This window comes from Schistocerca gregaria, chromosome 2 (genome assembly GCF_023897955.1).
Source record: "Schistocerca gregaria isolate iqSchGreg1 chromosome 2, iqSchGreg1.2, whole genome shotgun sequence".
Lineage (NCBI taxonomy): Eukaryota > Metazoa > Arthropoda > Insecta > Orthoptera > Acrididae > Schistocerca > Schistocerca gregaria.
The window spans coordinates 581,802,146-581,817,246 of NC_064921.1; the positions used below are offsets into that span (position 1 = coordinate 581,802,146).

Genomic DNA, 15,101 nt, shown 5'->3' on the forward strand with positions numbered 1-15,101 from the left:
ACTTGACTTCAATTTCTCTCCAGGTACTGCATTACTTAAAGGTATACCTGTCTATGTTCTTTCAGACTGTACCATTAGCTTCGCACAGATTATACTGTGATGCATAGGACTCTTCAAAGTTTCAGAATTTTTTAAGCAGTTTCTTTCTTGGGAGGAACAATTATGCCATAAGTAGCACAAGCTAAAGAAAGAGGGAAAGAAAATCATTGGATCTCAAAGATGAATCAGGAAAGAAAAAAATACAGTATTACAATTGAAGAATTTTAATAATGAACTGCAGGCAATCACTGGGAGACAGATTAGAAAAGAAATTGAAAGAGACTGCATAGTGCAAATGAAGCCTGAAAAATATCTAAAAAATGAGAGACAGTGGGGAAAACAATGAAAAGTAAAAAGATGGAAGGGACTGCTTAAAATGCCAAATTTAAAAATTCAAGGAATTTTGTCTATTTGAGCATAAATCAGTGCTTTTTCTGTTGTGTCTGTTTTGGTGAGCAAATAAGAGCTTGTTTTCTGACTCTTGTAATCTTGAAATTTTTTGTACACTGAACTTACTTTTATCGAGACATTTTGCATTGGGAGTACTATGCTATATGTAAGGTGTCTAAAATTCTTACAGTAGAAATTATACACATCAAACATTGGAAAGTCCCATTTGGAATATCAACAATTATGTAAAGAATAGATTACTACTCACTGCAAAGATGACACACTGTGTTGCAGACAGGCTCGATGAAAAGACTGTTACACACTAATCTTTCAGCAAAAGCCTTCTTTGGAAAAGGAAAAACACATACACATTCACACAAGCAAGCACATCTCACAGACACACATGACCACTACCTCTGGCCGCTCTGACCAGAATGCCCGTGAAACATGTCAAACAGGAGCAACAGTACCCACTCTGGATCAATGCGTGGGGCACAGAAATACACACCATAAAATAGCATTCACACTAACTTTTGAGTACTGGCTCTTTTTCTAGAAATAGTGCTAATGCTAGAAAAAGAGCTAGTGCCTGAAAGTTAGTGAAAATGCTGCTTTCATTTATGCATTTCTGTGCTTCATTCATTGATCCACTATAGATGAGTCATTGCCTTTCCTTATTCTATGTAATGTGATGAATACATTTAGAACTGCTTTACTTGTCATAATGAATGACTGTCTTCTGCACTGAGTTTGGTGACACTGCTTTGCAAAGCAATACACAGTTGTGTATTATGCGGGTGTGATGGAGTTTGCTGTGGTTTACAGTTCATAACTTGTTGTTGAAACTGGTACATTATATGCTTACCACAGGAGCTTGCACATAAGCAATCCAAGGGCAGTGTAAGAGGATGCAGTGACTAGAAACCAACACTAATATATAGAGGAATGGGCAGACAACAGGCAAACAGGAAAAAAAACTGACAATGAATAGAAACTTACAGTTCATTGCCCACTGAGAGGTGCCCAAAGTTTGTACAATAGAATTTGTGGAGCAAGTGCTGGATCAAAAGATAGAAATACCATTTATGAGCATTTGTCACCTTATCTTCTAAATACACACCTTTATGGCCACTGTGTTGAGAGTATATGGAGCAGTAGTGAAATTCCTATTATAGATAACAAGTGTCAACAAATGATCCAAATAGTTTCATGGCTAGAGTTCATCTGAGTCAGTGCAATATACAGTGATAACCTACAGTGTCAACTTTTGTACTGCTCATGTCATTAACCAATGAAATCTGTTCCACCCATTATAGTGTTCATGTACAGAAAAGAAATAAAAGTTTAACACACATTTCTGTCAATTCTTTATTTTAAAATATTTAGTTTGAGGTCCTCTACCATTTGCATACTCATAAATCTGACCTTAAAAGTCTGAGATACCCTGTATATTGTTAATTCTATAAACATATGTACATATATGAGATGTGTCTTCAAAACAAGTTTCCCACCTGTCCCACAGTTAGCAAACCACCTGTAATGCAAAGTGACTGCATGTACATGATAGGGTAATGACGTTGCATGGCATATGCACTAACAAAACTTCCTCAGGTCTCACATTAGCTTCATAACAGCAGCTGCAAGTGGAAGCCCATATTCTAGCTCCTGACATGTGTTAAATGTGGTTGGTGCTAAAATTTTTGAATACACAGAACATAGCACCAATTGAAATTCATCATCAGCTGTGCCAGGCCTTTGGGCCTAATATTATGAGCAAGCAAGATTGTCACACAGCCCCTGTTGTTCTGGGAATTGTGTGCAGGTGGATGCCAAAGCAATTGACTCTAGAACACAAAGCAAAGTGCATAAGGGCAGCTCTGAATTTTCTATGGCAGCACCGTGTTGACGACGACGAGTTTCTGGATCGGATCATAACATGTGATGAGATATGTTTTGTAGAGAATACCCAAGAAACCAATGCAGTGGTGTTAAAGTGTCTCTTCCTGCAAGATGAAATTCAAGCAGGTTGTGTTGGCACAGGAAGTGCTGTGATCTGTGTCAGATGCGGAGTCCTCCTCGTTGAAATCCTGACCAAAGGTGGGGCAGTAGAATCTGAGCATCACTGAAGACAATAAAGGAATTATGACAGGCCAGTCACAACGAGCAGCAGGGGATGTTTAGTGCCAGTGTTGCCTTGCTGCAAGATCAAATTTGGCCACACATTCAACAGACAATAGAGCTTCTGCACATCCATCTGTTGTGCAACCTTAAAAAATTCCTGCCCAGTCAAGCAGCATTTTCAGTTTGACAGAGAGGAAGAGATGGCATCACACATTTGTTCCACTCCCACCCAATAGACTTCTATGACAAAGAAATACAAAAGTTGATCCCACAGTATGATAAATGTCTGATTCTCAGTAGTGAACATGTTGAAAATTAGTTCAACACTTCCTGTATCTGTTCCAAAAAATTTTTCAATCAAATTGTCTTTTGTCTCTGTTCACAACTACAGGGAAACTTGATTTATGGATGTGCCTCATACCTAACCATTTCTGAAATAATTTAGGTTTTTTTCAGGTTTCTGGTGCCTGGCTGGAGAATGGGGTGGATTATCATCCATGATCGAAATGGTTTATTTGATAAGGAGGTAAGGACATGCCCATATAAAAATAAATACAGTAGTTTCTTATTTAAGAATTTTTGGAGGAATGTGTGTTGTACATCATTTGTTTCTTTCCCTTTTCTTTAACTCAGTTGCAGTGTTATAGCAACATTTTTGCTCGTAAACTTGAAATGTTTGTCCATGACTTCAGTGCTCTGGTCAACATTTTTAAACACAGTTGATAGCCACATTTAATATTTGGGCTTCAACAAAGATGCTCAATAGTTAAATAAAGAACAAAGTGCAGTTAGCAGTCTCCCTTTGGCTGTGACAAATGGTTCAAATGGCTCTGAGCACTATGGGACTTAACTTCTGAGGTCATCAGTCCCCTAGAACTTATAACTACTTAAACCTAACTAACCTAAGGACATCACACACATCCATGCCCAAGGCAGGATTCGAACCTGCGACCATAGTGGTCGCGTTGTTCCAGACTGTAGCGCCTAGAATCGCTCGGCCACCCCGGCCGGCTACTGTGACATCATAGGTAAGGCCATTGATGCAGATAAGTAGCAAACAAATTAAAAATTTGCAAACTGGAACTCTCATGGAATTGATAAAACACTGAGCTTTTGGGGTAAAAAACTTATTTTAGTTTATTCACACTTAACTGCAGCAATATATCGTGTTTTGAACAAGCATGAAGAGCTCCCTGTGTACCAGACCTCTGGTGTAAAGTACCTGCTGCACAAAATTGGTGACATAAGGTTAGCTATGAATTACAGACCTATTACCTGTCTGCCCAAGATGTACAAACTGTTTAAAGCAGCTATCGATTATAAAATTTATAAACATATAGAGAAATGTGATCTTCTACCAGTTGAATACGAAGACTCTCATAAGAAGTCAACTGGGTGTAAAGAGATATTATCTTTCAATAAAGTCATACTAAATAGTGACAATCAAGACAGATGAAATGTAAATGTTGCACAGATAGATTATGAAAAGGCATCTGATAGTGTAACACATGAATGAATACTGAAATGCCTTGAACACTTTAAAGTGCACCCAAAACTGTTAAGAGTTCTGCAAGTATGTGGCAGGGAATTTTGGAACACTGGAAAACCAGGCTGTATATAAACAATGCACTGCACTTATGGTCACAGATTATAAACATAAAAATGAATTTTTCAAGATGATTCTTTGTCTATGCCCTTATTTTTCATTTACCTAATTCCTCTTCCCAGACAACTAGACAGACGGTCTTTCAGTTATAAGCTCCACAGAAATCCGAAAATAACTAGACACCTTTTTACAGGAATCACTTGAACCTATTTGCAAGAAATGACAAAATCCTAAATGAAAAGTTATAGTCTGATTAAAATTAGTTTGTGATTGACAGATTGCAATGGTGGGGGCAGTGTTGCCAGCACCCAGCCAGTCACACTTTACAAGGCACTGCATGTACCTACAAGATCAGCCAAGATTAGGAACATTTTTTTGTTTTGTAAATAAAACCATCAAAACAAATATTTCTATGCTTGCTATAGAGGATGGCCATGCAAACCAACTTGATTAACATAAGAAGCATGTGGCACTTGAGAAAGAACTATGATTGGACAGTGGTTGGCCCCTACCACTCAACTCACTGAAATGTAAGTAGCAATTTTAATCAGAGTATAAGTGTTGTTAAAGCATTTAGTGGTGACATTTGCATGCAGTTTGGAACTGACAAATTTGTGAAACTAAGTGTGGTTAGAGGGAAACTTGTGAAGGCAAAGCACATTCATTTAGGTGAAGATACCAGATTAAAAATCTAGAACCTGCAAGGCCTTAAAGGTACCTTGGTATAGATAAAAATGCTGTAATGAATTTCCAAAAGAAACAGTGAAGAAAAGTAATTGCATAGGCTTTCACAGACAGTGTGAGATAATATACATTTTTTCTGGTATATTTTTTTCCACCTCTATTTCTAAGTGAATAAAATAGTTCTCCAAAAGCACTGCAGGAGGGAAAAATTGGTGTTCAGAACCAAACTTAAATCCAAGAACAAAATTATGGCTATAAAATCACTGGCAGTTCCTGTGTCTGAATTAGCTCTACTCTGGTAGAATAAACTCAAAAAGACACATTATCGGCAGATTGTAAACATGGAAGTTTCTTACCATGCATGGTGTAGTTCAACCCAGAGTAGTTCAACAGACTATTCATATAACATGTAAAAAGGAGAGTGAGATCAGAGACAAATACAGGCAGCATATTGTATTTGGCTGGTATGTAACACAGTATGTGAAAGACTCACTAATGAATAAAATAATACAGTTCGATGTGGCAAACAGAAACAGACAAATTATTGCCCAGGCTAAGAAGACTGCAAGAAAGTTCTCACAGGAGGTATGATATTCACTCACTTCCACAAAGTAACATCAAAATGGAAACTCAGAATAAGCTAAAGCAAACCTGGAGATTGAAATGTCTGGATGGTCAGTACCCATTGACCTAGAGAACTTAAATGTTGACAAAGATCAGAAACATCCGTAGCTTGAAAGAGGAACAATGAAAATAGAGGCAGAAGTTCTAATGTAACAGCTGGCCTTGAGGAGAAAGAACTCAGAAAAAGTTATAATGAAAATCAGGCAAGACAATAGATGCTGACTTTGTGGTGTAAACTCTGAGACCATAAACAACATAATGTGAGGCTGTTCTGTCTTGGTGAAGAATGATTGATTCAAGAGCTACAATTAGATTTACTCCAAAAAATGGTACGATCATACATTTAAAATGGTCATGACAGCTAGATGTATTGCTATCCTGTATGACCAACAAAGACATGTAAGATTGCATCTAAAAGCCTGATGTGCTGTACATCAACTAGATAAAAGATCATGCCTTGTAATCAATACATCATACTCATATGATGGGAAAATTAATGATCAATTGGAAACTCAACATCTCTGATTTATGGTGAGTAGCAATCTTCCTTTTCATAATATTGTCATTACTCCATCCTGGATTTTCCATTGTTTAATGATAAAGTGGGCTCAGAAGAGAATGGAATATAAGGACTGAACATACAGCTCAGTCAAATGTGAAATGTTACAACTTATAATATTCTTGTCACCATTGGTGCCCTGGGATCAGTACATATTACCTGAAGGAATGCACTCTGTAGAATGGCAAGATGTAGTAAAGACAGTGAAATACGAGATTAGTATTATTCAGAATGGTCCACATCTTGTATGAAGCATTGTAAAATCACTTTAGTTACCAGGCGTGCATCTGAAGAAGCTGGAAATAACCCAGAGTACACTTGAATGTATACAGAAATATTATTTCTGTGGTAAGAAATAATGACTAAAATTTTATAACAACAACAACACAAACATCATCATTTGATCATTTTGTACAATGAAATGTTCAGGTAACTTTTATACAGGTACACACTATCTGATCAAATGTATCCAGACACCTATTAGTGGACATTAATGTGGCGTGTGTCAATCCTCCACCTCTACATCAGCTTGAAATCAGCTGGGACACTTTCTGTGAGGTGTCTGAACGTCTGTGGAACAATGGCATGCCATTCTCCCTCAACAGCCAAAACCACAGAAGGTGGTTATATTGAACATTGGAGTTTGGAGTGAAATCGACTTTCTAACTCTTGGTAAAGCTGTTCCATTGGGTTCAGATCAGAATTCTTGGCAGGTCAGTCCTTTATAGAAATGTTTGTTCACAAATCACTGCGCACACATTCTGCTTTATCACAGGTGCACTGTCATGCTGATAGAAACAATCATTGTCTCCAAACTGTTCCTCTACTGTACACAGTACACAATGCTGTAAAATGTGTTCACATCCTTCCACATTTAGTGTTTTCTTAACCACAATAAGGGGACCACACCCTAACAACAAAAAATACCCCAATGCTTTTACACCACTTCCTCCATACATCACTGTTGGCACCACACATGTCGGAATAGCAGGCAATGTTCTCCACACTGTCACCAAACTGAAACCTTTCCACTGGATTGCCATGTGGCAGCACTCCAAATTACTCATTTTCAGTAATCCACTTTTCTATGTTGTTGTTCTTTACATCACCTAAAGCAAACGTGTGGCTTGTGAGGAGCTTCTCGACCACTGTACACCATTCTTTATAACTCTGTAATCACAATCATTGTGCTAGTTGGACTACTGGTAGCACTTTGGAATTCAAAAGTGAGTCCTTCTGCTTATTTCATGCAATTTTTTATAACCGCCCTCTGCAATGCTCAATGGCCCTGTCCGTCAGTACATGAGGTCTACCTGGTCTTGGTTTAGCTGTGGTTCTTCCTTCATGTTTCCACTCCACAAGCACTTCAACAGTTGGTTTGGGCAGCTTTATAAGAGCTGCAATGCTCTTGATGGGTCTGTTACATGAGAGACATCCAGGGGCTAGTGTATGTTTGAAGTCACTGAGCTCTGCTGACCAACTCATTTCGCTGTTACTGCTTCTCTAATGGCACATAACAGTTCTAAGATGTTTGTAGCCTCATAACTACAGGAGATTACATTGTTTCCTGCCTTTGTTCTTACGTCTCTAAAGCTCATCCACATAATTTCCTTCTCACTTAACACCATGCAGTTGTCTCTAACTCGTCTTTCTCCTTCTTTTGTTGCTACATTTAGCATCTGCTGTAAATTGAGTCCTTAATAAAAATGCTAGTTCTATCTATGAACAACTCTGGCTCTGCTGCTGAGAAGTGGTACAGTAAATCGGTTACAAAAATCAAGAGTAGCAGAAAGCCTAACACAGAACCTCAAGCTACTCCATAAGTAACTTTCCTGTATCCTGAAGAAACTTTTAGTTCATAACATATTTCTATCCTCTGTAGCATGCCAGAAAGGAATGACTTAAACTAGTTGAAGGCAGCCTCACTGATACCATATTTGTATAATTTTCCAAGCAGCAGATCACAACTGGTTATATAAAAGGGTTTAGATAAATTTAGAAAAAGTCCAAAGGTGCATTCAGCTTGTTGTGTATCATTCGGAATTTGCTTCAAAAATTCAAAGATAAGACAGCTGTTTCAATAGATTTATTTTCCTGTAACCATAGTGAACAATAACTACTAATTTACTTTTATACAAAAACACTGATAACTTTTCACACATGACTCAAGAGCTAGTTAATAGTGGGAGTGATCTACACAGTTTTATGTGCCTAGTGTATTATCAGTTTTGTGAAGCAGCTTTACTATTGTTTGTTTTAGGTTTGTTGGGAATGTTCCTGTGTTACATAATACATTGAAAATTGTGAGTCAGACTTGCTGGTCATTGCTTACCTTCAGGAGACAAGATCGCAGTACTGCCTATAGGCAGGTACAAAAATACACGTTGTCCCAGTTTTCTGAATTATTAGTTCCTTCCTTGGAGAGAAAAGAGAGGTAGGCTGGAGAAGGTTGAAATGGAAGGACACACAACTCAGACAGCAGGATGACATGGGCAACCTGTTTTGAGAACAAGGTAAGACAACAGATCCTCCATGCCAATGAGCTGTGACTCAAAAATGTCAGACATAAGGTACCCAACTTCTGCTTTTCTGACATGACATCATAAAAGCCATGGATCAAGGCAATCATGTAGATGCATTATTTCTTGACTTCTCCAATACTTTTGACTCAGTACTACATCAGTGTTTATTAAGAAAAGTATGCTCATATGGAGGTATCAAACAAAATTTGTGTTAGGATTGAAGATTTCTTGGTAGTGAGGACACTGCATTCCATCTTCTATGAAGAGCCATCAACAAATGTAGAAGTAATATGTTAAATGCCCCAGAGGTGATGTAGTTATCTATGTATTATGAAGTTTAGTGTGAAAAAGGCTGCACAAATATCCCAGAAGAGCTTGATTCGATTTCAAAGTGTGTGTATTTGTTGAGGACAATATATATTATTATTTTATGTCTATAACATTAGTGACTCACAACTGGAATCAGTCAACTCTCACAAATACCTATGTATAACAGTTTGTAGTTATATGGAATTGAATGATCAATAACCACATAAATTGAGTCATAAGTTAGACAGGTGTCCGAGTTATGTGCCCTTTCATTTCAACCTTCCCCGACCTACCTCTCTTTTCTCTCCAAAGAAGAAATTAATAATTCAGGAAACTAGGATCATGTGTATTTTTGTTCCATGGTAGGACACTGGTAAAATGCAGTCCATCTACAAAGGAGCCTGCTTACATAACAACTGCGTGCACCATCTTCCAGTTTTGATCAAGAGTGTGGGATCCATACCAAACAGGATTAACAGGGGATAATAAATATACAGAAAAAAGGGGCAGCATGGATTGTCACAGTTTTGTTTGACTCATGGGTGAGTGTCACAGAAAGGCTGAAAAACCTGAATTACCAGTCACTTGAACACAAATGCCAACAATCTCACAAAACCCTCCCTACAAAGTTTCAAGAACCACTTTTACTGACAAATGTAGAAATATAATTGTACTAAGTAACAACCACATGAGGACTACAAAGACAAATTTAACTAATTACAGCATGCACAGAGGGTCTATACATGTTTGGAACAGGAAGGAATGCTAACATTGGATAGAATGCTAAGTACTCTCTACCATACACTTCACAGCGATTTTCAAAGTAGGTATATAGACACAGATGTAAACAAAAATTTGTAATTAACTTCATAACTACTTCCCTACTTTTGAAAGATTAAACAGAACACTTAAATATTGTCATTATTGGTGTTTGATGTTAGAGCAAATAAATATTCTTCAGACATAATCAAACCAAAACTATAAGGCAAAGAGTCTCTGGGGTGCCACCTGGCTGAACACCCAAGGACAGGTAAATGCAGACACATTAAATCAACACTACAGACATAGTGTCTGCCATAATTGGAAGATTGGAAGAAGCAGCATCGTATGGCGTTTACCTGCATATTCCTTGTTGGGCTGCGAGACTCAGAATAACTCTGTTACAAAAATGGCCCATACTTACTCTCAGCAGCATTGCACTTGTTGTGCATGTGTGCCACTGCCAGTCACATATCATAAAACACTACTGCCAGTGTCAGTGGGTAAATCTGCCATTCCTCTTGCTGCTCTCGTTGGTGCAGTACCACCGAGATCACTGTTTCAGCAAGTTAACATGCCTCACAAAATTGTGTTATTGTGTTGGCCTTGATGGATTATTACAGTGATAACATCCCACTCTTGCCCACCGTCAGCACTGCCGCAATACCCTGCTCAGGCTCACACTAATATGCCCACGTTACACTACATTATGCCCCCTGACAAAGCCCTGGTCCCTCAGGTCAGCCTTAAGACCAGTTTCATATCAAACTACATGTTCATAAAGAATACAGAGACATTTTGTAATTAAACAAGTGCAACATGCTGATATTAATTAGATGTGCAATATGATCTTTTTAGTATGCTGCTTATTACAGCTTCACTTGTGAGTCTACTTCTTACATTTGTTTTGTGCTTCTGGCAACTTATCCTTCGAGGCTTGTCCTGTTGCTTTCTTTCCTCTTAGTCCTAAATTTACATCTATTCTGTATTCACACTACAAGGTTTCATTCTCACTCTCTCTTGTTTTAGGCATCCAGTCTTCTGGAATCTGGGCTATTGGTAGTTTATGCTGACGACTGACTCGGTTGCTCAAAAAAATAAAATCTACTTACAGCAGACTTAGAGCTATGGTGGCAGTTGGTATTGCAATATGCAACGTCACTGTTATACGTTGTTCTTCTTCTCTGAACTGCTGAATGTGCTGTGTTAACTCCTCAGCTGAAATGCACCATTATCAGGCTGCAGTAAAGCATTCCAGGGAATGGATTAGGTCAGGGTCTAGTGTTTGATTTAGAAACGTTATATTTGGTGCTGGCAATAACTTCAAAGGTTCATCTGGCCAATACAACTGTGTTTGTGAGATGTTCACGTGTCTGATTCGCCATAATCATAGCTATTAGATGGGAGGGTGGCCCCATTATATCACTTGTAGTCTCATTTATCAATAACCCACTTTAATTCAATCTGTCACCTCCATGAACTTACCCTGCTTGTAACTACTTGCCACTATTACCAAGTCAACATAAGTGGAATAAATTCTATAAAAACCTGCTTGCTGGAAATGCATTCTACATTCCACACTACCCTACAAACATTCTAGGCCCTTCGGTGTGCTGAGAACAGTTCTACTGCGCATGTGCTCCGAGTGGTTTTTATTGTCCCGGTTGAACACACAGTATTCTCCCCTCTTTGCATTGTTGCATCTCCTCCACTGTCATTACTGCAAATTCGCTACCAGCTCCTGAAATTAACAATACTCTGTGGATCTTCATCTGCATGAATTTCCCAAGAAACCCCCCCCCCCCCCCCACTTCATTGGGTACATACAAATGGCATAGCACTTCCTGTAGCTGTGAATTGAATTCGAATATACAATTGTGCTCAGTTTGCAGTTGTACTCACACTATGTAGTAGTAGAAGGGTAGGTGGTAGCTCATTCCATGCTTTCTGTAACCTTGACTAGCACTGTTGAGGTGACAAAAGATTAGCACTCAGTTGTCCATGCAACACATGACGTATGGATTCTTGCAAGTTTGACATTACCACTTGTGCATCTCATATGCTATCCACTAACACTTGTAACAGCCTTGTCATTACAATTCCCTAGTCCAGTACTTCTTCATGTGCTTGGAGTACTCGCAAACATCACATCCTCTGACCTTCTAGCATAATCCATTACTTTACCAGTTAATTTCTGTAACAAGTGTCTGTTGTTAAGTATTTCACTCTCCAGATTCACTGCCTGTGTATCGTACCATTCTTCTGATAACTTACTTTACTCTGCTAATTTTTTTCCGCTTCCATAATTTTGTTTAATTCCTTAATATCATCCTTGTGTGACATTCGAAACACTGTTTTCAAAATTTTACCTGCAGTAACCAACCACTCTTCACTGTGTATATGGCACAATTTCCACTACTGCCTCATTTGTTATTGTAGTTGCTCATAAGATCTTTGCAGTTTATCACACTCCCCTGAAGCTTCCTTGAGCATTCCCATACTCTTGGCACTATGCCAAAGTTTGTCAAATGGTTTTTCCAACCTTCTCACCTAGTTCCACACTTCTCCTGCATTGAAAACCACCTTCAGTTCTCATCGATGGGTGATGACTGTGACATTCTCCTGTCTTAAAAACACCACTCCTTGTACTTCATCACTAACCTAACAGCAGAATACAGACCCTTTGATGCCCCTGTACGCACACTCCTTGACATGTTCAACAGTAATCCCCTCAGAAAAAGCCCTTTGCTCAGATCCTTGCAACAAAGCTGTGTTTACTGCATCACTCTGCCCTAACTTGTATATTTGTTCATCACATTTCCTTATTTTCTAGGTTTCTCATGCCTCTTCAAATAGTGCTCAACTGTTCCTGAAAATGCCTTGCATTATTCTGTTTATTATACCTTTGGAAAAGCCCTTTTCTAGTTGTTCAAAGCTTGCTGCTTCAAAGAATGTTTCTGTATACCTATGTACGTTTTTGTTTTTCCACTAGTTGCAATTTTTCTACCTGCAACAACTGGCTATCTGTCCAACCACTCATCTCTGCTGATGTTTTACAGTCCTCCAAGAACAATCGTACATCCTCAGATGATTTTCCATAAAAGGGAACAATCAGTCCTTTGACAGATGGATCCTCCTCATGCTACAGTACCTGGAATACTGCTAACTGTTCATCTTCATCTGGCAACTGCCCTTGTAGCTGCATATATTCTGCTGCTGGCTGCACTACCTCTCCTAAAAATATCTGTACTACTTCTGACTCTGACACACCTTTCATCTCTAACTCTGTCACCGTGACTTTCTCTCTCTCGATCACACATAATAATATAACAACAAAATTCCAAAAGGTCACTACAAGTTTGTCTTTATGACATGTCATGAGTCATCTACACTTTCTACACTGCCTTGCAATATGACCATATCGATGGCATGCATAACAGGTTAAAGGCACTGACTCTGTTCATGGCACTGAATGCCCAAGTAAGTTACACTGTGTACATCTCACAGTCACCAAATACTGCTCTCTACCATTACCTTTAAATTCAGGTAAATCAATCAGCTCCTCTGACCTAAACAAGGTGACCTTCAAGCTAAAATGACAGTTATGCCTCACTTGCATGTCTATTACGCCCTCCAAAATGTAACAAAAAAGTTCATCACACACTGCACCATGTTGAAACTGTAGGTTATGGTCCAGATGCTGTAGTGTGTAAAGATGATGCTCAAATTTCTATCACCAAACTATAGTACTCCCTGGTGCGGACTGGTGTGGCTATGAGCCAGAATGGTGCAAACAGGTGGTGGAAGTGAGGTGGGGGGCTAGGTGGCTCCAGAGAAAGGCAGCTGCAAATGTAATAATTTCTTTTACTGACACAACTATGCTGCTTTATACAATGGGTCAGTGGCTGGCTGGCTGCTGAATTCTGCTGGGCTGGCTGCCTACAACCTCTTGTTGCTGACACCCTATTACATCACGCCAGTGGTCCCATTACGTAAACCAGGTGCATGAATGCCATGCCAGCAGTGTGCAAACTCGGTGCTGCTGCGGCTGCTACAGTTCCTGGCATTGTCCGATGACATCAAGGGGAAGGGGGGGGGATGTATGGCAACAGCGCTGAGGTGCCCTTCTGACAGTGGCAGATGGCTTAGGCAGCTGGAGATGACCCGATGTGGCTAAATACACTATGGTACTACGTCCAGGGAGAGACTTAGTGCACAGAGATGTTGCTCTGCCATGGCCCCGAACCGCTAACCACTGGACTGGTGGCCTCTGTTGGCCAGGTCTACATGGCATTCTCTCTGGCACAACCCCATTGTCCTGGTTGGGCTGAGAGACTCAGAATAATTCTATTACAAAATTGACCAATGCTTACAATCACCACTGGTGCGCTTCTTGTGCATATGCATCACTATCAGGCATGTATCTTGAAACACTACTGGCACTGTCAATTTGGAAATCTGCCTTGCCCCTTGCTGCACTAGTCACTGCAGTACCACTGAGTTCACTGTTTCAGCAAACTAATCTGCCTCACACCATTGCACTGGCCTTGTTGAATTGTTACAGTAACAACACCCCGCACTGGCCCATCGTCAGTGCTGCTGCAATACCCTGCTCAGGGTCACACTAATATTTCCATATATGGTCATTATGCTACAGTTTTTACTCTCTACAGCTCCTTCTAGTACCATGGAAGTAATACCCGAATGTCTTAACATACATTTTAACTCAGATGCATCGGCTGTTAAGCTGATTTGTGATAATTCTCGCATTTCTCTTCCCTTGCTATCTTCAGGATTGTGAGCACAAATTTTTTCTGAAAATCTGATCGTATGTCTCCAGATTCATCGATTCTACATACTAGTTGAATTGTCACTTGGTTACAACTTCCTCCAACGATCTCAAAAATACTTAACGAATGTTATCTATCCCTTCTACTTTATCTGATCGCAAGTCTTCCAAAGCTCTGTTCAGCTTTGACTCTAATACTGGATTCCCCCATTTCTCCTATACTGGACTGATATTTCTTAAATCTCTTTCCGTTCATAGAGGCCTTTAATTATCCTCTTTCCAACTTACACTCTCTCCTGTGTACTTAATATCGAAATTCTGACCACACTCTTAATTTTGATACCCTTTCTTTTAATTTCACTGGAGGTAATTTTTACTTTTGTATATATTGTTGTTTTTAGAAATGCCCATTCCTCTTCAATTGAACTGCCTACTATGATCCCCATTATTGCAGTATCTATAGCCTCAGAAAACTTCAAATGCATCTCATTGTTAAGCAGTACTTTAGTATCACAATTCTTAGCACACTGATGTTTCTGGAAGAGTGTCTTAAACTTCAGCCTACGATCTGAGACTACACCTGCTCCTGGCTACGTGTTATAGTCCAATATCTGATTTCAGAAACTCTGTCTGACCATGATGTAATTTAGCTGAAATCTTCCCCTATCTCAGGCCTTTTAGAAGTTTAACTCCTTCTCT

The 15,101-nt window shown here is 39.2% G+C and overlaps 1 protein-coding gene across 4 annotated transcripts in view; it reads left to right on the forward strand.

Annotated features, from left to right (window-relative positions):
* Positions 1–15,101, forward strand: part of LOC126333363 (tyrosine aminotransferase) — a 230,545-nt gene that overhangs the window by 194,691 nt on the left and 20,753 nt on the right. For all 4 annotated transcript variants that reach the window (XM_049996732.1, XM_049996733.1, XM_049996730.1 and 1 more), the window contains exon 8: positions 3,007–3,076. In XM_049996732.1, coding sequence (XP_049852689.1) covers positions 3,007–3,076 — 70 coding nt within the window. The remainder of the gene's footprint in view (positions 1–3,006; positions 3,077–15,101) is intronic.